Source organism: Gobio gobio, assembly GCF_949357685.1.
Source record: "Gobio gobio genome assembly, chromosome: 21".
Classification (NCBI taxonomy): Eukaryota; Metazoa; Chordata; class Actinopteri; order Cypriniformes; family Gobionidae; genus Gobio; species Gobio gobio.
Genome location: NC_137117.1, coordinates 33,016,299 through 33,038,261, shown reverse-complemented (window position 1 = coordinate 33,038,261; position 21,963 = coordinate 33,016,299). Strand labels below are relative to the sequence as shown.

Genomic DNA, 21,963 nt, shown 5'->3' with positions numbered 1-21,963 from the left:
TGGACTCACTTTATATTAGGTGTCCTTAACTACTATGTACTAACATTTTAATTAATCATTTGAGACATTGCAATTATTGTGTACATACATGTTTTTACATTGTACTTACATTTTTAAAAATACCTGCATGTAATTACATCTGTTATTAATTTCTGTAGTTACATTTGTAATTACACTGCTGACCCTTCCCTTACACCTAACCCTACCCAACCCACCTGTCCCTAACTTTACTGGTATCCCACCTCAATATAAGCAAAGGTGTTTTGCAGTACAATATGAAAGCAGTAAGTACATTGTACTTAATTTCTGATGTAAGTACATAGAAGTTAAAGCCACCTAATATAAAGTGGGGCCAAAGAAACAACTGTAATAATGAGCAAGGCAGTATAATGTCATGTTCTCCCTCTTTTTTTTTATTCACTTATTTTTAGAATTGCAGTACATGTGATGTTGCTTGTTGATGATGCCATACGCTTCAGACCATGCACTCAGATCGTTAAAATAGGGCCCCCTAATGTTACAACAACCAATGTTCCACAAACAACCAACTTGATTCAGTGTTATTTTTGTTTTAAATCTAAAATAAAATATAAATGTTGTCTTGCCAACTTGCCAACACATATCTCTCAAACTTCTCTATGAACAAATGTTTTGAACATATTTGAACTTAATTTAACATATTTAACACTTTTTATACATAATTCATTATACCTTAAATGTTTAGTTGGATGTTCGCCTATTGTTTTTATTTAAAAATAAATTATGTTACTACTTGTTTCAAAACAATCCCATAATGTTTGAAAAAAGATAAAATGGAATGTTCCCTTAATGTTGGAATGTTCCAACCAAGAAAAAAACATTTTTAAAACATGGACATTATGAACGTTCATAGAACATTCAGAAATAGCTTAATCTTGAATGGGAATGTTAGTAAAACGTTCTAAGAACATATTTTGGTAACACTTTAGTTTAGGGTCCAATTCACACTAATAACTAGTTGTTTATTACATATAACTAGGATATTGGCTGTTTATTAGTATTTATAAAGCACATATTAAGGACTTATTTTGCATGACCATAGTCCACACCCCTTAATCCTTCCCAATACCTAATAAACAGTAATTAGGGGTTTACTGAGGTAAAAGCCATAGTTAATAGTGAGAATTGGAACCTAACCTAAAGTGTGACCCATATTTTTTTAGCTGGGTAGATTAAAAAGTAAAAATTTTAAAAAAGTATTTTTTTGAGCAAGACAACAAAAGGGAGAGACATTACAGTTGTTAACGTTTATTTACGTTGAGATTTAGATTTCATTTACAGTTATTCATACCCTTGGTAAATATGACCAAAGGCGGCTGTGAAAATAAATCTGTGTTGTTTGATCTTTTGTTTTAAAAATGTATACAAATCTAACCTTTCATTGGAGAGTAAGAATTTTAAATGGGGAGGGAAATCTTTTTATGAAATAAATGTTTTTTCTGTAATACACATTGCTCACAGTTAATAATACTCTTTTATTCAATACTTTTTGCAACCTCCTTTTGCCAAGATAACAGCTCCGAGTCTTATTCCATAACATTTACGTTTAATCGTTTAGACGCTTTTATCCAAAGCGACTTACAAATGAGGAGAGCAATAGAAGCAGTCAGACAAAAAAGGGGCAAAAGCATGCAAGTGCTGTAACAAGTCTCAGTTAGTCTAGTGCAGTAAACATATGTTTTTCTTTTAAATATAAATAAACTGAAAAACTAATAGAATAGTTAAGTTAGTTAAGTGCTAGTCTTAATTGGTCAGGTGCTGCTGGAAAATATGTTTTTTGAAAATGGCTACAGACTTGGCTGCTCGAATTGAGATAGACAGGTTGTTCCACCAGGTGGGAACGGTCCAGGAAAAGGTCAGTGAGAGTGATTTCATGCCTCTTTGGGATGGCACTACGAGGCGTCGTTCACTTGCAGAGTGCAAGCTTCTGGAGGGTGCGTAAGTCTGAACAAGCAAGTTTAGGTATATTGGTGCAGAGCCAGTGGTTGCTTTGAAGGCGAGCACCAGTGCCTTGAATTTGATGCGAGCGACTATTGGCAGCCAATGCAAACTGATGAAGAGAGGTGTGACATGCACTTTCTTCGGCTCGTTGAAGACCACCCTCGCTGCTGCATTCTGGATCAGTTGCAAGGGTTTGATAGTGCATGCCAGAAAGCCCCCTAGAAGAGCATTACAGTAGTCCAGTCTGGAGAGAACAAGAGCTTGGACCAGGAGTTGTGGGGCCTGATCTGATAGGAAGGGTCTAATCTTCCTAATGATGTATAGCGCAAATCTGCAGGACTGTTGCAGTAATGAGGTCAGTGAAGTTTAACTGATCATCAGTCACAACACAGAGGTTCCTGGCTGTCCTGGAAGGACTTTGATGAACCTAGCTGAATGGAGAAATTGTGATGAAGTGCTGGGTTTGTTGAGACCACAAGCAGTTCTGTCTTAGCAAGGTTGAAAGAAGGCGATCCTTCATCCAGCCAGAAATGTCTGTCAGGCAGGCTGCAATACGAACACCAACTGTAGGTTCATCTGGTTGAAATGAGAAGTAGAGTGGAGTGTCATCAGCATAGCATTGATGGGAAAAGCCATGCTTCTGAAAGACAGATCCTAATGATGACATGTAGATGGAGAAGAGAAGCACTGAGCCCTGTGGAACTCCAGTAGCTAGGTGTTGTGACTTAGACACTTCACCTCTCCACGACACCCTGAAGGACCTACCTGAGAGGTAAGACTTCAACCACTGGAGTGCACTTCCTGAGATGCCCATCTTCATGAAGGTTGACAGGAGGATCTGGTGGCTAACTGTGTCAAAAGCAGTAGACAGATCCAGCAAGATGAGTACTTTGGATTTGGAAGCTGCTCTTGCCAGTCTCAGTGCTTCAGTAACTGAGAGCAGGGCAGTCTCAGTTGAGTGGCCACGTTTGAAGCCGATTGATTGCTTCTCTCTACTGAATGTCAAAAACGCAAGAGTATATGTACCTAGCTGGCTTAGGCCACGCCTCACCGAAACTGTTTACAAACGTGAACAAACACTCCAAACTCAACAGGCATTATAGGAGAGGACTCAGAGCTGTTATCTTGGCAAAAGGAGGTTGCAAAAAGTATTGTATAAAAGGGTATGATAAATTGTGACCATTGTGTATTACAGAAAAACATTTATTTCATAATGATATCCCCCCCCCACATTTTTTTATTTTCACATTCTTTAGTCATATTTACCAAGGGTATGAATAATTTTGAGCACAACTGTATGTTGAGATCTCCTTCCAAACTTCCTGCATCTGTTAACTTGTTTTTTTAGGTGCACTAAAGGTACAACAGACAGCATCACTCACCTCAAAAGACTCGATGGGCTCTCCGTTCTTCAGCCACCTGTAGGAGGGTTTGGGCTTGGCGCTCGCCTTACACTCCCACAGCAGAGATTCATCAATGGCTTTCTGCACATCCTGAGGCTTCTCCACCAGATGAGGGGGTGCTGAGATCCATCAATAAACACACAACACACAGCGAGATATCAACATCTCACCAAGTGCTGCTGATAAAACAGAATTTTCAACAGCTCCCTGAATCCCAGACACACTTAGAGTTGGATATTGATTAGCCCATAGTAAACCTACCAAGCAGTTTATGAGCCAATTTATGAACAAAACCAGTTATCAATCAATCAACATGGCATTAAAATGAGGAAAAAAGCATACTACTTTATGAATAATTTACAAGGGCATTTAGTATACCACATTCATTGAGCTGATTACAGCACACAGCGCTCACTAAATGTGGGTCAAGTTCTATGGATCTTTAGCCAGTCTTTTATATATTGCTTTGACAAACTACACACACCCTCTTCAAACACGCTCACATAACAGAAATAACAAAATAGGTACTGGAAATAAGTTTTAACCTTGATTACATATTTATACTTAAAGCTAAAACAATTTGTTTTTAAATTGCTTGAAAACATATTAAAATTAGATTGATTCTCGTGGTTATGGTGAAGGTCAATGTGACTTGCAAAAGCCGAACTTCTCTCATAACTGAACAAGATGAGAGAGAAAGGTGAATAAATCACAGAATAGTGCAAGCATGGACAAAGTAGCATGCTTTATAGGTATCAGTCACACTACTGAAGCTCGTAATTTTGACTTCGACCATTATGTTATAAACAACAGTGACCCTTATTGATTATTCCATAACACCAACAGAGGTGATAGATTGAGAGTACAGTCTATGGGAGATTATGGATTTTTACCTGCCAAATAATTGCGATGACAAATAATTACAACATACAGGGATACTCGTGAAAATCTGACATCCTGGATATAAAACATCATGGGGTAATACATTAAACCACACAATATTGATCAGTAATACATTTAAATTTATAAGCATTCATAAAACCTTAATGGTGCACATTGATTGTGTGTTTGTCCGATTATGGAAAGAGTGCAGGATCTTATTTGAATGTCCAAACTCTGTTCTATACAATAAAGTAGTACAACCAGTGGTGGTGACCTCTCTAAACACTTAGACACTCTCTAAAAATGTGAAATGTACTAAAATAACGCAAACTAAATAAACTACAATAGTATATCAATTATACTAAAATTACACTGGCTTGAACACTGTGCTAAATATCTTCTTTTGTGTTCCATGTAAGAAAAAAAAAAAAGTGTAAATAGCAACTAGATTCTGTTAACACTAAGTGAAAATAGCATATTTTCTTAGTGATAGCTGCTATTTACAGTAAGTTTTTATAGCAATAGATTCTATTTACACTAAATAGTAGCAGCAATAGATTCTACTTACACTATGTAAAAAATAGCAGTATTGTCTTTGTAATAATTGTAAATAGAAGTTATGCTTTTTATAAATAGTTGCAGATACTATTTGCACCTCAGTGTGTTGTTGTACATTAAACGTAATGCGATAATAACAGTGTGTAAATTATTAAATTTATATATTTCTATTTATTATAAAGTCACCTTATTGGGAAAATAAAGCCCTCCTTACTACCTACCCCTACCCCTAAACACACGCGTTCGACATTTATTTCCATATTTTCTTAATTTTTGAACATGGGTTGATTTACATCAACTTTCTGCAAGCGCCTTACCCCTAAACTATCGCTGCTGTTGAAAATCTGTCAATTCCTTCAAAAGAAAATTGCATTTATTTCCTCCCTGAAACAATTCTGCCATACCATAGAAGGAGACGCGCCCCTTGACTGTGTTTTTGCCTCTGGGATTCTCAGCCATGCATTCATACGGCCCTGCGTCTTCCTGTTGGAAATAAGGGATCTCCAGCTCTCCACTAGATTTGCTAACGTCCACTTTTCTGGGAAAAGGAACTCCGTCTGGTCTTCTCCAGCTGATAGCAGGTACTGGGCTGAAAGCAAAAGGTTAAGTTGATTGTTAGAATCACCATGAAATCCAAATGGACAGTTTTTTTTTATTTTTATTTTGCCTGGTACGAGGGCAGGACAACCTGTCACATACATGAGATCGACCAATAACAAACCACAACCATCCAATCAATCCCAAAAGACGAAAACAAGCCCCGCCCTACATTTTTTCTTGTTCAAGGAACTGTTTCCTGGTTATACGCCACAATAGGGAAGAAAAGACTATCGCAAGTTCAGTTGCATGATGACTTTTTTATTTAAATAATATTTTACAGGATAAACTGGTGAAAACGCCATTGCTCTTTGCATGCGATATTATGTAAGTAGGCTATTAATAGAGTATCAACTGTAATATTTACTTTCCCAAGGCGAAGCACTCCAATTTGACCGTCAACCCCTTGGCAACAGCCAAGACTTCAGGAAATTGGACCTCAATTTTTGGCTCATATTCTCCCATAATGCCTGAAACATAGAAAAAAAGTGATCATATTAGTTTAAAACCACAAACCAAGTCCTTTTGTACGAGCTGAATACATATGCTAAGACCATCACCGTCACTGCGGAGTATAAGTGGCGTGGGAGGTCCCTGCACTCTGCTTTGGGTCACAGTGTTCGTCACGACACAAGTGTAGTTTCCCACGTCTGACGGCTCCACTTTAGCGATGTACAGGTTGCCTGTTTTCTGTGACACAAAGCGCCGCGTGTCCTGCTTCACAAATGAGGGATATTCGTTGAAGATCCAAGAAAAGGTCAACTCTGTAGGAAAGACAAGAGGTGAAACTAGCTGTACTGCACCACATTGCCTGGTTTCAAAAATGTTTATTGAATTTAATATTAATCCATTTCAGAAACCCAGTGGTGTGAGTAAACCCACACAATCCTGATCATGGCTGATAACACTATGTAAAATGCAGTGCTTGGACTTTTTGCTAACCTATTGAGCGATAACTGGAATCAAAATGGAATCATTGAAATGAACCATCCATACAAACCGATTTACTAAAATGAGTCAGACTCAATGCTACTTGAGAGAGAGATGAAAATCTAGAAGAGTATATTTGATTATTGCCTCAGGCCCTCGGCTCGCTCGTGCAGAATACAACATTACCTAATTTGCTAACACTTTACAATAAGGTTTTATTTGTTAACATTAGATAACTACATTAGTTAAAATGAACAAAAAAAATGTAAAATACTTCCAAAGAATTTATCTTATATTAGCTGATGGTAATTTCAACATTTACTATCAAAATCTGTTAATATTATTTAATGAACCTGAGCAAATAGTTGTATTTTTATTTATCAACATTAACTGTAACAAAAATGTTAACTAATATTAGCTAACGGGATCTTATTGTAAAGTCTTACCAGTAAATCTTACTTAACTAGTAAGATTTGCCAGTGTTTTGCCAATCCAAGTATGAAATAGCTAAATAATCTATTTAGTAAATCAAGAAAATTGTCATTGCAAACACAGTAAATGTATTTCAAGCAATATAAAATATGTTTTTATACATGAAATATAAATTACATATAATTGTCTTCCCTTTCCTGTAATTCACATGGCCTGGATAAAGGTATCCATCCATCCATAGGGAAACAATAAAAACTTTTTAAATTAATTTACAGTATGAATACTCAAGCATCTTTCTTTTTATCTATCTTTCAAAATAAAAAATAAAATAAGAAAGACTTGAGTCTATCAGTACAAGTGTCAGAGCTTTGTCAAAAGGAACGTCTCGGTTACGGATGTAACCCTCGTTCCCTGAGGAGGGAACGGAGACGTAACGTTAGTGACTAACGAATGGGGGTTTCGCTTAGAAGCCTATCAACTTCGAGTTTAGAGAAAACAGCCAATGGCTTGCCAATGCCATGGGGCATGCGGAATTTGCATACGTAACTCCGCCTCACCGCGTGAGTATATAAGGAAGTACGTGGCAATATCGCATTATGTTACCTGCTTGAGGAGCCAAGACTGAACTCCTGCGTTCCAGGTAGCACAGCTGAAGTGGCAACGGGACGTTACGTCTCCGTTCCCTCCTCAGGGAACGAGGGTTACATCCGTAACCGAGACGTTCCCTTTCGTTCAGTCACTACGACGTAACGTTAGTGACTAACGAATGGGGGTCCCAATATAATCCCGCCACTCAGCTGTCTTCCAGCGCCCTGCGTAAGTGTGAATACCCTGTCGTAAGACTAATACGGACGAAGGACTCCCACTTAACACAGGAATACCAAGGTACACTGGGAAGCATATCCCAGTGAGGGAATGCCAAGATGCCTACCCGTGGGGAGGACTTAAGAGACACATATGACCCGCAAAGGGCTGCATATGGAAGATCTCTAGGGTACCAGCCGAAGGTGGATTTTTTACCCTAGGGGTGGCGGGGACACGCCAAGGGAAGAAACCAGCTCACTGCGGAGACTTACGGTGAAATACACATGTGGGGGTCGCCGGAAATGAGGGTCTGGGCTCGAAAGGGCAGACTGAACTGATGTCGGCGTCGACAGTGCTGGAGGAGCTCAGGGCTCTCGGGGAGCTCACCTGAGGAAAAAAATCGCACGTATCCAGTCCGTGGAGTGGAATGGCGAGCAAGCGAAGACACCTGAGCCTGGTCCATCACCGGCCCCTCGGGGGGGCGAGTACATAGTCGGACACTGGCTCCACTCGGAGATTGTAGAATCTGGCGAATGTGTTAGGTGTCGCCCAGCCTGCAGCTCTGCAGATGTCTGCTAGCGAGGCGCCATGCGCTAAAGCCCAAGAGGAGGCCACACTCCTAGTGGAGTGTGCCCTCACACCAAGGGGACATGGTCGACCTTGCTGCTGGTAAGCCAAAACAATGGTGTCCACTATCCAGTGAGACAGCCTTTGCTTTGAGAGAGCACTTCCCTTCCGCTCTCCACCATAACAGACAAAGAGCTGGTCTGAGGTCCTGAAACACTGCGTCATGTCTACGTAGGCGCGGAGGGCGCATACTGGACAGAGCAATGGCAAGGCTGGGTCTGCCTCCTCCAAAGGCAGCGCTTGCAGGTTCACCACCTGGTCCTTAAACGGAGTGGTGGGAACCTTGGGCACACATCCAGGCCGGGGTCTCAGGATCACGTGAGAGTTAGCCGGCCCGAACTCCAGGCACGCTTCGTCAACCGAAAATGCCTGCAGGTCCCCGACCCTCTTAACTGAGGCCAATGCGGTCAGCAGAGCCGTCTTCATAGACAGGAACTTAATATCAACCGACCGCAAAGGCTCAAAGGGAGGCCTCTGCAGAGCACTTAACACTACTGCGAGGTCCCAAGACGGTACGAGAGGAGAGCGAGGAGGATTCAGTCTCCTCGCTCCCCTCAGGAACCTGATGACCAGGTCGTGCTGACTTACCTTTTTGTTCCCCAAGAGATCGTGGTGGGCAGATATTGCGGCCACATATACTTTGAGGGTGGAGGGAGACAGCCTTCGCTCCAGCCCCTCTTGGAGAAACTCAAGCACGGACCCGATCGGGCATTTCCAGGGGTCTTCTTGGCGGGAAGAGCACCAGGTGACGAAGAGGTTCCACTTCAACGCATAGGCATGCCGAGTGGACTCTGCCCTAGCGGAAGTGATGGTGGCGACCACCGTAGGTGGCAGGCCTACGAAGTAGACATGGAAGTAGGCGTCCTTCAGGTCGATCGCTGCAAACCAATCGTGAGGACGAACGCATTCGAAAAGGCGTTTCGCAGTCAACATATTGAACGGAAGCCGGTGAAGGGATCGGTTCAAGATGCGAAGGTCCAGGATTGGTCGTAACCCACCGGTTTTCTTGGGTACAATGAAGTAGGGGCTGTAGAACCCCGACTTCATTTCGGCCGGAGGGACAGGCTCGATCGCACCCTTCGCCAGTAGAGTGGCAATCTCCGCACGCATGACGGGGGCATGGGCCCCGGTCACGGTATAGCGGACTCCCCTGTAACGGGGAGGAGCCTGCGCGAACTGAATCGCGTAGCCGAGCTTGGCGGTCCGCGCAACCCAGCGGGACAGCCCCGGAAGCTGAAGCCACGCTTCCAGAGACTGCACCAACGGGGTCATACGGACGGCAGACGTACCCAGGGTGGGGCAGCGAGGCAGCGTTACCGGCCCGGACAGGGGAGGCTGTTGGGCGTCCCGGGGTCGGGGCATGGTTAACGGCTGCGCCCTGACAGAGGAGACCAGGAAGGACGCACGTTCCACTGGGGTCTGCTCTGCCAGGGGGCTGGCGACAGAGAGGGACGAGAGTGGCGAGAACCGAGGGTGGCGCGCACTGCCGTCACCGATCTCTGGGGGCTCAGGGATGGGGTTGTCAGTTCTTTCTTTAACCACATTAGGGTGCTGCTGACCCGGGGGCCAGCAGCTGAACAAAAGATTCTCCCCCGGCCCTCCACCGGGGGAAGGAGCGGCCCTGCTGCCGTCTCCTGGGAAGAACTGCCCATCCCTGAGCCGTCCGCATCAGGAGCACCGCTTAGCCTGGCGTTTTTTCGCGGGCTGTGGGGCTGGAGCGGACTGGGACGCCTTCCTGCGGCTGCCTCTGCGCGGCCCGGGTGGAGGCTGCTGCTTGGGTGGCGCAGAGGTAGAGGGAGCCGCAGGAGGGCACCCTCGGCGGCGAGCAGGCTGAGGCAACTGCGCGGGCGGTGGGGTGGAGGCAGCAGCTGACCGCCGGGGCAGTATGTATTTTATAGCCTCAGTCTGCTTCTGAGCGGCCGAGAACTGTTGGGCGAAGCTCTCGACCGCCCCGCTGAATAGCCCATCCTGGGATATGGGGGCGTTGAGGAAACGGGTTCGCTCAGCGTCACGCATATCGGCCAGGGTGAGCCATAGGTGTCGCTCCTGGACCACATTTGTGGACATCACCTGACCCAGGGAGCGTGCGGTCACCTTCGTCGCCCGGAGAGCGAGGTCGGTGGCGGCACGCAACTCATTGCTGAGTCCTGGGTCAGCCCCCCCCTCATGCATATCACACAGCAACTTGGCTTGGTAAGCCTGAAGAGTTGCCATGGTATGCAAAGAAGCAGCGGCCTGCCCCGCAGCTCTATAGGACTTCGCCACCAGGGATGACGAAAACCTACAGGCCTTGGAGGGGTGTTTTGGGTCACCACGCCAGGACGAAGCGCTCGGACACAGTTGCATGGCAACAGAACGTTCGACTGGGGGGACCCCAGTGTACCCATGAGCCGCGGCTCCATCGAGGGAGGTGAAGGCGGAAGAGTTCGCCAAACGTTCGCGGGAAGACAACGGGGACTTCCAGGAACGCGCGATCTCTTCATGCACCTCGGGGAAGAAAGGTATTGGAGGAGTGGTCGGACGGGTGTCCGAGCACGCCGCCCCCAAAAACAAATCGTCCAACCGTGAACGCTCAGGCTGAGGCGGAGGGTTCCACTCCAACCCAAGCGCTGCGGCGGCCCGAGACAGCATGGCTGTCAATTCTGGGTCCGACTCGGGCAATGCTGGCGCACCCGAGGGTGGCACCACAGCCGAATCATCATCCTCAGATGACTCCAGCCCACCTTGTGATGCGGCGATAGACATCTCTTCGTCCTCCGCCACGCCAAACGCCACAGTCGGGACAGCAGGAGCCGGCCCCGATGTAGACGACTGAGCACGGGCTGGGTCAGGTGCATGAGAGGGGGGTGTGGGCCGAGGAACTAGCGTCGGAGCTTTGTTCCACACCGTCACCCTCAGATCACCCTGGCCACCAGCCAAAGTGCCCCCTCCGGGGGAGACCGCAGATTGGGGGGTGACAGAGGGGACTCTCGCTTCGGCATCAGCACGGAGTTCACGGAGTCTCGATCGTAGCACCGAGATGGCCATGTTCCCGCAGAGAGAACATGAGTCATCCACGAGCGCTGCCTGAGCGTGCTGAAAGCCCAAACACGTCACGCAGCGCTCGTGCCCGTCGAAAGGCAGAAGAGATCTACCGCACCCAGAAGTGCACGGACGAAACATCCTGAAAAGGACGTGTCACGTGCAAGCTCTTTTGTGAGAGGAAACTTTGCAGTCGATGCCGAAGCGCCCAGGGAAACACACACCAGCTGTCAGACAGACCACTGCGCAGATCAGCCGGCAGGAATTATGCGATCACTGGAACGCGCCGTCACACCAACACCGACTGGAAAGCTGCTCGTCTCGAAGAAGCTGACAAGTATCAGAAGGCTGTAGGAGTGAACAGGTCCTCTTGGCTCCGAAAGCAAAAACATAATGCGATATTGCCACGTACTTCCTTATATACGCACTCGTTGAGGCGGAGTTACGTATGCAAATTCCGCATGCCCCATGGCATTGGCACGCTATTGGCCGTTTTCTCTAAACTCGAAGTTGATAGGCTTCTAAGCGAAACCCCCATTTGTTAGTCACTAACGTTATGTCGTAGTGACTGAACGAAAGGGAACTCAGGTAATGTCCTGTTTTTCCCCCCTTATGGATCCACATAAAAAAAAAAAAAGTGATGTCAGCCTTCTTTAAGTTTTAAAAGGTCTGGCTCCATTAAAGCAATAAGGTCTGAAGTGTTCAGCCCAACACTAAACATAGTAATCAAGACAGCAGGGGACAGGCAAATGCAGCACAGCTACGCTAACTACTTTTCATCTCAGGCAAAGCTTTTTGTTTAGAAGTGAGTAGCCGAGGATAGACCACTTAAACATCCAAAACATGTCTGTTGGAAACATTACCTTACATTTGACAGCTTAAAGACATTTTACTTATAGGCAAATGACACTACTAATAATCTGTCTCAATTTTCAGCAAATAAACATAGTTGACCTCATTTTACATATCAATCATTGCTGTTGGTCCTTTTGAAAGTGCCCTGTTTTTTCAAAGTTCTTTGCGAGTTCAACATGTTCTGTGCTTAAGAATGTCAAAAATCTGAATGATGGCGTAAGAAAAGGTTGAGTAATCAGTCTTTTTTGGGGTTTTGTAAGTGTGGCCATTCACTGAGTTAATGGGAAAAAAGCAAAAGCTTTGCCTTGCAGAGCACAACTTGTGCTCTGTAGTGTGCCACTTAAGGGAACTAAATCAGGTGCAGAAAAAAGGAGGTAATATGTGTTTATGCTGTTATAAGGGCAGTGGGGGTAAAAAAGCCTTTATGCTGTGAGATAATTACTCTAATTGCTAGTTGGAGGGAGTGGCAGTTAATAGGAACAAACAGTAGAAACTGTACAGTACAAAGTCCCTCTGATCACACTTTGCTAACAGGTAACATCTGCACATATATATATATATCTGAATGTGTGAGAATATTATTAAACATATAAAATCGTCATTCATCTTTTTTTCTTTCTTTGTCATTCTATAGTGGCAGGCATTTAGTACTGGCATAAGTCAAAGTTTGTCTCATTTTCTATCATTAAACTGAATTATATAATGCATGCAATTGGTAATGTACAGTCAGTCAGTCATTGTCACAAAATAAACCCAGGCCTTGTTAAACAATAAAAGGATTTATTTAGCAATAATGACTGGCTGGGTGTTCATAATCCAGCTATTACACCGCTTCTTAGAAAATAAATAAATAGATATGAAATATTAATGCGTGTGGAAATGATTTTATTATATGAGAAGGAAAGTGAGTGATTCATGTGACATGAACATTGTATAACAGTATCACACCTATGTAGAAAATGTAGTTTATTGGTCAGTCATGGAAAATATTAGGTTTAAAAATCCTGCAACTCACTAATCAGAATCTAGTATTCCAGAGAGCTATGTAATACATTTTGTCATTACATTGACCATGTCTGTCCTGTTTTCTCAATATCCACTGATAAAACTCAAATCAGTCAGCCAATAATAGACAATAAAACGCCTCACCTCCCATATGCGCTGGCGGCCCACAGAGAAGAACCACACCTTGCCCCTCTCTGACACTCACTGGACTTCTTCTCTGGGTTTTAAATTCATCCAGATCTATTCGACAAACAAAGGTCAGACAGAAAAGATGGAAATAAGAAATAATGGTTATATATAAGAATTGAATAGTCACAATTTAAACCTAACCCCATAAAACAATCGCTTGTTTGATAGCCTGAGTAGTCTTTACTTTAATAACAATTATATTGACTGCATTTTACATTTTTTGCCATTTTAAACATACAGTTAATCATAAAGTTTGGAATCTACTTTCCACAAAAATAGTTCCCCAAAACATGAACTTGCCCTCATGATGCTATAAACTTTCTTTCTTCTAAGGAACACAAAAGGAGATGTTATGTAAAATGCTCCCGCTGCTCTTTTCCACACAATGAATGAATGATGATCAGGAGCTGTCAATCTGCAAAGATGATAAAAAGCTCCATATATGTACTTACTTAAGCTTACACTGAAGCTATATACTGATCATTGAGTGCAGCAGCTCTTAAATCTCATTCATGTTTGCCTAAATTAAAATACCAATTATGTCAAATGTCACCAGTTCTTGCGTGTCTCAAAACTGATCACGATGCACACAACTTACTAAAATTGCGCAAATCTAAAGATTAGATTTTCAGTCTGTTCTTCATGAAAAAAACTATTCTGTGGCTTTGGAATATTTGGAATAGTGTTAAGACTACATTTATGATGCTTTTTTGTCTTTTTTTATTTGGTTACACTTTATTTTAAGGTGACGTAGTTACTTTTGTACTTACTCAAATAAGTACTAATATTAATTAACTACATGTACTATAGAGTTATGGTTAGGGTTATTTACCTGCAATTATGTGTAATTTACTGTCATTACTGTAGTAAGGGCCAGATTTACTAAACAGGGCAAATTAGCGTGATAGCGCATTTCCATAAATGCGCCGATGGGAGTGGACAGTTCTGGACGTGATATATTGACGACATGTAAATTAATGAATAAAGAACCAAGCAGATCATTTCCATAATGACCAGTGCAACCTGTTAGTGTCTGGTTTAAGACACGCTTTTTTTGGTAGGTAAATAATGGCGCAAAACACCCGTAAATTGACGAGCGCAAACCGTTGTAAATCATCCTGCATGATTAATTTAAATTCTCTCCTCCCATAAATTTTGTGCCCATGCCTTTACAGCACAAATTTAACAATGCGTGTCTTTAGTAAATCCTGACAGTAGTTTTTTAACGCCAAAAGAGGGTTTGTGCTGGTGCAAGCTTTTAGTAAATCTGGCCCTATGTGCCTAGTAATGTCTAACTTTGTCACCTTAAAGGGGGGATTGATTACGATTTCTCTTTTTTTTTTTTACTTTAGTTAGTGTGTAATGTTGGTGTTTGAGCATAAAAAATATCTGCAAAGTTAAGATGCTCAAATTCAAAGCAAAGGGAGATATTTTATTTTACTGAAATCGCTTTTTATGGACTACAACAAACGGCTGGTAGGGACTACAACAAGCTTCTTCATGGGTTAGTGACATCATCCCCATTGATGTCGCATCCCTATTCGGCTGTTGCATTCCCCGTCTTTTCACATTTATTGCAATACAGTACCTAACACAAATGCAATAGCATGCCATAAAATGAAGATGACAACATAAGTTATAACCGTAATTAAACTAAACTATACCTGTTCTATCTTCATGCAGCATATATTCTCTGGCCCTGTGCATTTTACAACAGTTCCCACATGAGCGATTTATAGACCATCATGACAGAATATGCAAATCGATGACTTGAAGATAGTAAACTCCACATCAGCTACATAAATTCATCAACTAATCATTCAGAAACGTCCTGTTGCTTTCTACATGTTGTCACTTCTTCTTGAGTCTCTCCATCATTGTTTGACTCCAGTTTGAACATAAAAGGCTGAACAGTTTCTGACAGTTTCTCATTTGCATTTAAAGGGTCACACACAAAAACTGTGTTCTTGCTCACTCTAAAAAGTGACAATTTTAACACGCTTTAAAAAATTGTCTGTGGGGTATTTTGAGCTAAAACTTGGCATACACACTCTGGGGATATCAGAGACTTTATAGGACCCCATTAAAATAAAGTGTTACCTTGGCATGAACATTGTGCCTAAATTATCCTTTTGTGTTCAACAGAATAAATTGTATAGGTTTAGAATGAATGTGAATGATCAGATAATTGTTAATTTTTGTGTAAATTATTCAATTGAAACAATGCTTTTCTCCTTGATTGCTTTTAAAACCCACAAGGATAAAAATATATGAAAAATAAACCAACAAATAAAACAATAGACTGCATACTTTCATTTGTGAATATCAAGATTTTTTTCTGTGAAGGGAACAAACAGAATTGAAGTTGATGGAGTTTGTGTGTGCCGCACCTGCACTGAATTCAGTGAGGGGGTTGTGTCTAGAGAACGGCAAATTCAAACGGAATATGCATGAACAACACATCCACTCAAAACACAACAATCCCCGCACGCCTCCGTGACTCCAACTATTTCGACACCATCCGCAAAAGTAGTGGTTTGATCAGGCCTTAAAGCATATCTCTGGTAAGAGAGGGTACTTTTTGTGCTTTGCACGTAAGTTCCACTGAACTACTCACATCGAGAAAAGTTTTCTTCCAGACTGTGCAGTCGACAAATTTTTCAGTTCACATAATATCTCATTAAAGAGTCCTTACAAGACATTTCTATGAGGCCAAAATAAATAAACCGACAGCTCTCTGCTATACATACGCAATAAAATCATCTGCTCCTTCGGATACTGTACATATAAAGCATTCATCAAGAGAAAGACACACTCCACTGCCTCTAATTGGCTTCTCAGTTATCAACTATACGTTGTGTTCTATTTATTGCTTTCGGCAAAGTAAACACTGTAAGCCCTTGTGAAGCTGCAGAGATTGAATACAGTATTGTATTGAAAGTAATGGATTTGTGACCTGTAAAAGACAGAGTGAAGGAAAGTGCTTTTTCTAGCATCTGCATAATAATTCGGCAAAGAATGTGCAAAAAACAAGAAGTTAAATGTACCGTAATGTTTCTTCAACACTTCAACTATTATAAATGTACAACAAATTAACACTAATTAAACAACATATTTAAGTGTAATGAAATCTAAACATTACTTTGCATGCTTCTGGAAATCAATTAAATCAATAGTACACAGGCCAATGCTGCTGATGGGATATTTCTGTTGCAGTTATGTGTATAGGAAAGTGATTTTTGGAAAGCATCTAATAAATGTGTATGTGAGATGAGTAAGCTTTGTTAATTGGGATGGTATCTCTTTTAAACACCCTTAACATGATCTGAGAAGTTCAAACTCCAAAGAAATACTGCAATAAAATATGTACATTTGGTAACAGAGTTTTTGGCCACTGGAGGCCATTTTTTGGTTTATACATTCATTGTAATTTATAAGAGCCATAATCTGCAGACTAAACTAGCACTGCCTTAGGCAGACGGAATATGCAGCAGTAAAAGTATTTATTTTTTCCATTATTATTCAGGCATCTCATTTAATAGCACTCTGGCACTACTCTTGTTTAAAAAAGCCTATCTTTACTGTAAATAGACTATGACTAAATCAGTTTCAAAGTAGAGAATAAGATTTAACATGCACTCAAAACACATTCAACTGCAATGTCTCATAGGTGACACATTTAACTGAACTGAAAGGTGATGTACGTTCAACATGACTGAGATGTCATATGAGATGAAATATATACTAGCAATTTCTGAGTGAAAATATAAATCCTACAGGAATTTTTTTTTAGTGTTTCTTGGCAAAATGTCACTCAAATTGACACAATTTCCAAATTAAATTCAGCTTTGTTCTAGGAGCCATTCTGAAGGTTAGGCTTGCAAACAATATTTTGAAATGACCAGAATTTCTATCTGCACCCAGAAGAAGCTTTAGTCCTTCATATTGTCCTCTTCTGTCTCTAGACACCAAACATATATAGGGCTAAGTCCATGAACTTTAGTGGGCCACACAGGAGATTCTTTATACAAAATCTTGGGTTATTTTTTCTGCCCAAATCCTGGGTTGAGGTAATTTTTGGGTCATTTTGGGGGGTTATTTTTTCAGTGTTTGGGTAGTTTTTGTGTTACCCAGATCCTTGGTCAGACATACCAACCCAGGGGTTGTGTTTTTGCAGGTTTTTTTGTGACCTCTTCAGGAGAGAGCATTGCAGCTCCGTCTAATTGGTTCATGTCTTTGGTAAAATACAGGTTTGTGTACATTTATTGTATCTATAAATTCGTTATTTTGCCATGTATCGTTTAATTTTATGCAACATACAGTGGCGCGATATTAGTCACCTAAACGAGTGTCATGTCAGTCTTTTTGCGTGATTGAAACGCCTGATCCCTTGCATAACATTTAATGATTTTACTCAAAAGGATACTGAATATAAATACTTAGGATGTTAATGTGTGTTCTTAAAACTGTACACTGACAATAGAGACTGGTCGATTACACTTGAATTACTTCTAAATGTTTAATTATTCCTTCTAGCATTTGTTAAATGACCTTAAATGTAGGCAATATGTATATGTAAAAACAACATAAAATATGCTATACTGTAAAATATCATGCAAACAGTGGTTGTGTATTTTAAAAAAGGTTAATCCATAGACATTAATTCATGTATGAAGTAAAAAAATATGCTAGTTTTAAAAATTAATCAACCCATTATGCTGGGTTAAATAAACAAAATATGTGTTCTGTCCTATATTTGTCCAGTCCAGGGTAGCTGTGGAAATGCGGTGCAGCTTTATCGATTTAACACTTTAATGCTTTAAATTCATCAGTCCAACATGTTCTATTCTTCAAATAAACATCTACCTTTAACATTCAGAGCAGTTATTGGCTAATGTAGAAAGCATGAGCCATTATGGCTCAACAGCAATAGCCTTGCCTTTCCACCATAAACAAAATTATTTAAAAACGGTCAAAAAAAGCATCTACTGTACCATAAAATCTTCCTCTTTTGCCTTGAGTTTTTATACAAGCCATTTCCAGGTTGTAAGCGAATCATCACGACAGAATGAATTATGAAAATAGTGTACCATAATAAAATATGCAGATACACACATATGTGCCTCATATTATTGAGCACATTCACCAGGGAATCACTGGCTTGTGAAGAATTTTAACTACTGCAGCTTGCTAGCAACCATAGATACAGATTAGATACAGATGTCAAACCAAATGAAGCAGAAAAGCACAAAAGATCACCATGATTAAGCGAAAGAAGAATAAATGGCTACACTGCACCAAGACTAAGAGTGCTTAAAATAACGAATCAAGCTAGCATTAATGGCTAGTAGAACATACTGAGCTAACATGGATATTTTTAGCATTGGCAAAGTAATCCAGCAAAAAGAGAACAAAAATATACCTTGCAATTTTACACATATTTGAATTTTGTGTATACACCATATAGAGTGATACATTTAGCTAACTTTAAATGCAACTATGGCTGCAACACCTGTCTGGTATTATACACTATATTGCCAAAAGTATTGGGACACCCCACCAAATCATTGAATTCAGGTGTTCCAATCACTTCCATGGCCACAGATGTACAAAATCAAGCACTAGGCATGCAGATGCTTCTACAAACATTTGTGAAAGAATGGGTCGCTCTCAGGAGCTCAGTGAATTCAAGCGTGGTACCGTGATAGGTTGCCACCTGTGTAGTTGTCACAGACACGTCAGGTTCCACCCTTCACCAATCACAGCGCACTCCATCCCCAGAGTACTGATCACCATCACCTGCACCTCATCATGGCACTCATCACCAGCACTATAAGAAGGTACGTACACACGCACACAGCACTCCACGTCCGGTCTCGTTCGCATATACTGCTACCTATGCTTACCTCAAGGACTCGCCTATCGATACTACCTGTCTCCAGCGTGCATCCCTCCTTCCGTGTTTCCTGTCTGCTGTGTGGGTGTGTTCCTGTCCGTCCCTCTGACCTCCAGCGATCTCCAGTCTCCAGCGATCTCCAATCTCCAGCAATCTCCAGGCTCCAGCGTCATTCTACCTTCTATGCAAAAGACAGTAACTCTCTCACTCATATCACCTTCCTAACTACCATCAACCGCTTAACTCACCTGCTCCACTTCCCATGCTCTACTGTGGTCAATAAACTACCATTCCTGTTAACACCTGTGTCTGCCTCCTGTCTACATGTAACAGAAGACCGGACCATAAACGAGACCCAGTATGAGCCAACCGGATTCCTTCCAGGAATTGGTAGATGCGCTTCGGCGCACATTTCCTCCACAACCCACTCCAGTTACTGTCCATTCACCTGTACCAGCGAACACCAACCCATCTGTCAACAACCCTTCTTCACTACCTCCGTATGCTAGTCCCATGGCCAAACCGGCGCCCTACTCAGGATCGGCGGAGAATTGCAGTGGTTTCCTGCTGCAATGTACACTGGTCCTGGAGATGCAGCCGCACTTGTACCCGAGCGACACTTCCAAGATAGCCTTCATTATCTCTCAGCTCAGCGGCAAAGCATTGATGTGGGCCGATTCCATCTGGTCACAACAGGGTGCGGTAACGCAATCATATACAGCGTTCATTTCCCACTTCCGGGAGGTGTTTGGGAAGCCTATCACAGATTCGTCAGCTGGTGAGAAACTTTATAATTTGAAACAGGGATCCCTGTCTATTTACGATTATGCTTTGCAATTCAGAACGCTTGCAGCAGTCAGCGGTTGGAATGAACAGGCGCTGATAACTACATTTCGGCAAGGATTGGAACCTCGGGTACGGCTGCATCTCGCTGCATGCGAGGACTCCATCGGCCTTGAGAAGTTCATCCAGCATTCCATTCGCTGTGCCACTCGCATGCAGGCGTGCATTCAAGAGCACCAGGACCAGTATCCCTTCAACGTGCCCTTCCGCCGATCCGAACCCGTCAGCTCCCCAGAACCAGCCCACGAACCCATGGAGTTAGAGAACTCCCGACTAACCCCTGAAGAACGCCGCCGTCGTCTGACCCTACGTCTCTGTCTGTATTGTGGTGAACCTGGGCATGTCATAGCTGCATGCCCCACCCGACCTCCACGACCCATGGTGAGTGCCATTATTCCTGCTGATCATAAAATGAAACCACTCACCACTGTCGTCACCCTTACTGCCGCCAATGTCTCCCTTTCAGTGGTCGCGCTCATCGACTCGGGGTCAGCCGGCAACTTCCTCTCTGGTGCCATCTGCCGCCAGTTACGCTTCAAGACCACTCCGTCTCCGACCACCTACAGGATCAGCTCAATAACCGGAAGACCCCTTAGTCGCAAGCATGTCCGTACCGTGGCTGGACCAGTCACTCTCCAGGTTGGGCTTTTACATCGGGAAGAGGCTCACATGCTGGTTCTGGAGGATTCCACCGCTGACGTGGTTCTGGGGTGCCCCTGGTTGGAGCAGCACAACCCTACCATCTCCTGGAAAACGGGCGAAATCCTGAAGTGGGGCGACACTTGCTTCTCACAATGTCTGACTGAACTTCCTCTTCCATCCTCATCTCTGCCTGATCTGACTCTTTGTGCCACATCCATCGAAAGTCCAGTTGAACAACGCTCTGTTGATGTTCCTAAGTGTTACGCCCCCTTCAGCGATGTCTTCTGCCCGCAACGGGCTTCCAAGCAGCCTCCACACCGGCCATGGGACTGTGCCATCGACCTGCTTCCGGGTGAACCAGTACCAAGGGGTAAGATATACCCACTATCCATCCCGGAGGAGAAGGCCATGGAGGAATACATCCAGGAAGCCCTCGACCAAGGTTACATCAGGCCGTCTACTTCCCCTGCTGCGTCCAGCTTCTTCTTCGTGGCAAAAAAGGACGGAGGCTTGCGGCCATGCATCGATTATCGTTCCCTCAACAAGATCACAGTTAAGTTCAGATATCCCCTTCCTCTCGTCCCAGCAGCCCTCGAACACCTCCGTGGTGCCACTGTGTTCACCAAGTTGGACCTCCGCAGCGCGTATAACCTCATCCGGATACGTGAGGGGGACGATTGGAAGACTGCCTTCATTACCCCTACTGGTCACTATGAATACCTCGTCATGCCGTATGGATTGGTAAACGCCCCCTCTGTATTCCAGGATTTCATCTATGAGGTGCTCCGGGAGTTTCTCCATCGATTCGTCCTAGTCTACATCGACGACATCCTCATCTGCTCCCGGAGCCAGGCCGAACATTGCCAACACGTTGCAGAGGTCCTCAACCGTCTACGTCAGTACCATCTATTCCTCAAGGCCGAAAAGTGTTCTTTCCACCAATCTTCAGTTTCCTTCCTGGGAAACCACATTGATCACAGTGGCATCCGGATGGACGAGAGGAAGGTGGAATCCATCACAACCTGGCCAGAACCCACCACTTTAAAAGAACTCCAGTGCTTCCTAGGTTTCTCCAATTTCTATCGACGATTCATCAAAGGTTACAGTTCCATCACTCATCCACTCACCAGTATGTTACGCAACAAGCCCAAGTCTCTGTCCTGGACCCCGGCAGCCACCAACGCCTTCTGCCACCTTAAGAAAGCCTTCACCACCGCTCCCCTCCTAGTCCATCCAGAACCGGAAAAGCCCTTCGTCGTGGAGGTGGACGCCTCCACAACCGGAGTGGGAGCGGTGTTG

General features: G+C 43.1%; 1 protein-coding gene across 1 annotated transcript in view; it reads right to left on the bottom strand.

Annotated features, from left to right (window-relative positions):
• Nucleotides 1–21,963, bottom strand: part of cntn3a.1 (contactin 3a, tandem duplicate 1) — a 139,687-nt gene that overhangs the window by 33,568 nt on the left and 84,156 nt on the right. The window contains exons 5-9 of the mRNA XM_079802329.1: nt 13,239–13,334; nt 5,981–6,184; nt 5,788–5,890; nt 5,228–5,412; nt 3,363–3,502 (exon numbers count right to left, since the gene is read on the bottom strand). Of these exons, the coding sequence (XP_079658455.1) occupies nt 3,363–3,502; nt 5,228–5,412; nt 5,788–5,890; nt 5,981–6,184; nt 13,239–13,334 (728 nt within the window). The remainder of the gene's footprint in view (nt 1–3,362; nt 3,503–5,227; nt 5,413–5,787; nt 5,891–5,980; nt 6,185–13,238; nt 13,335–21,963) is intronic.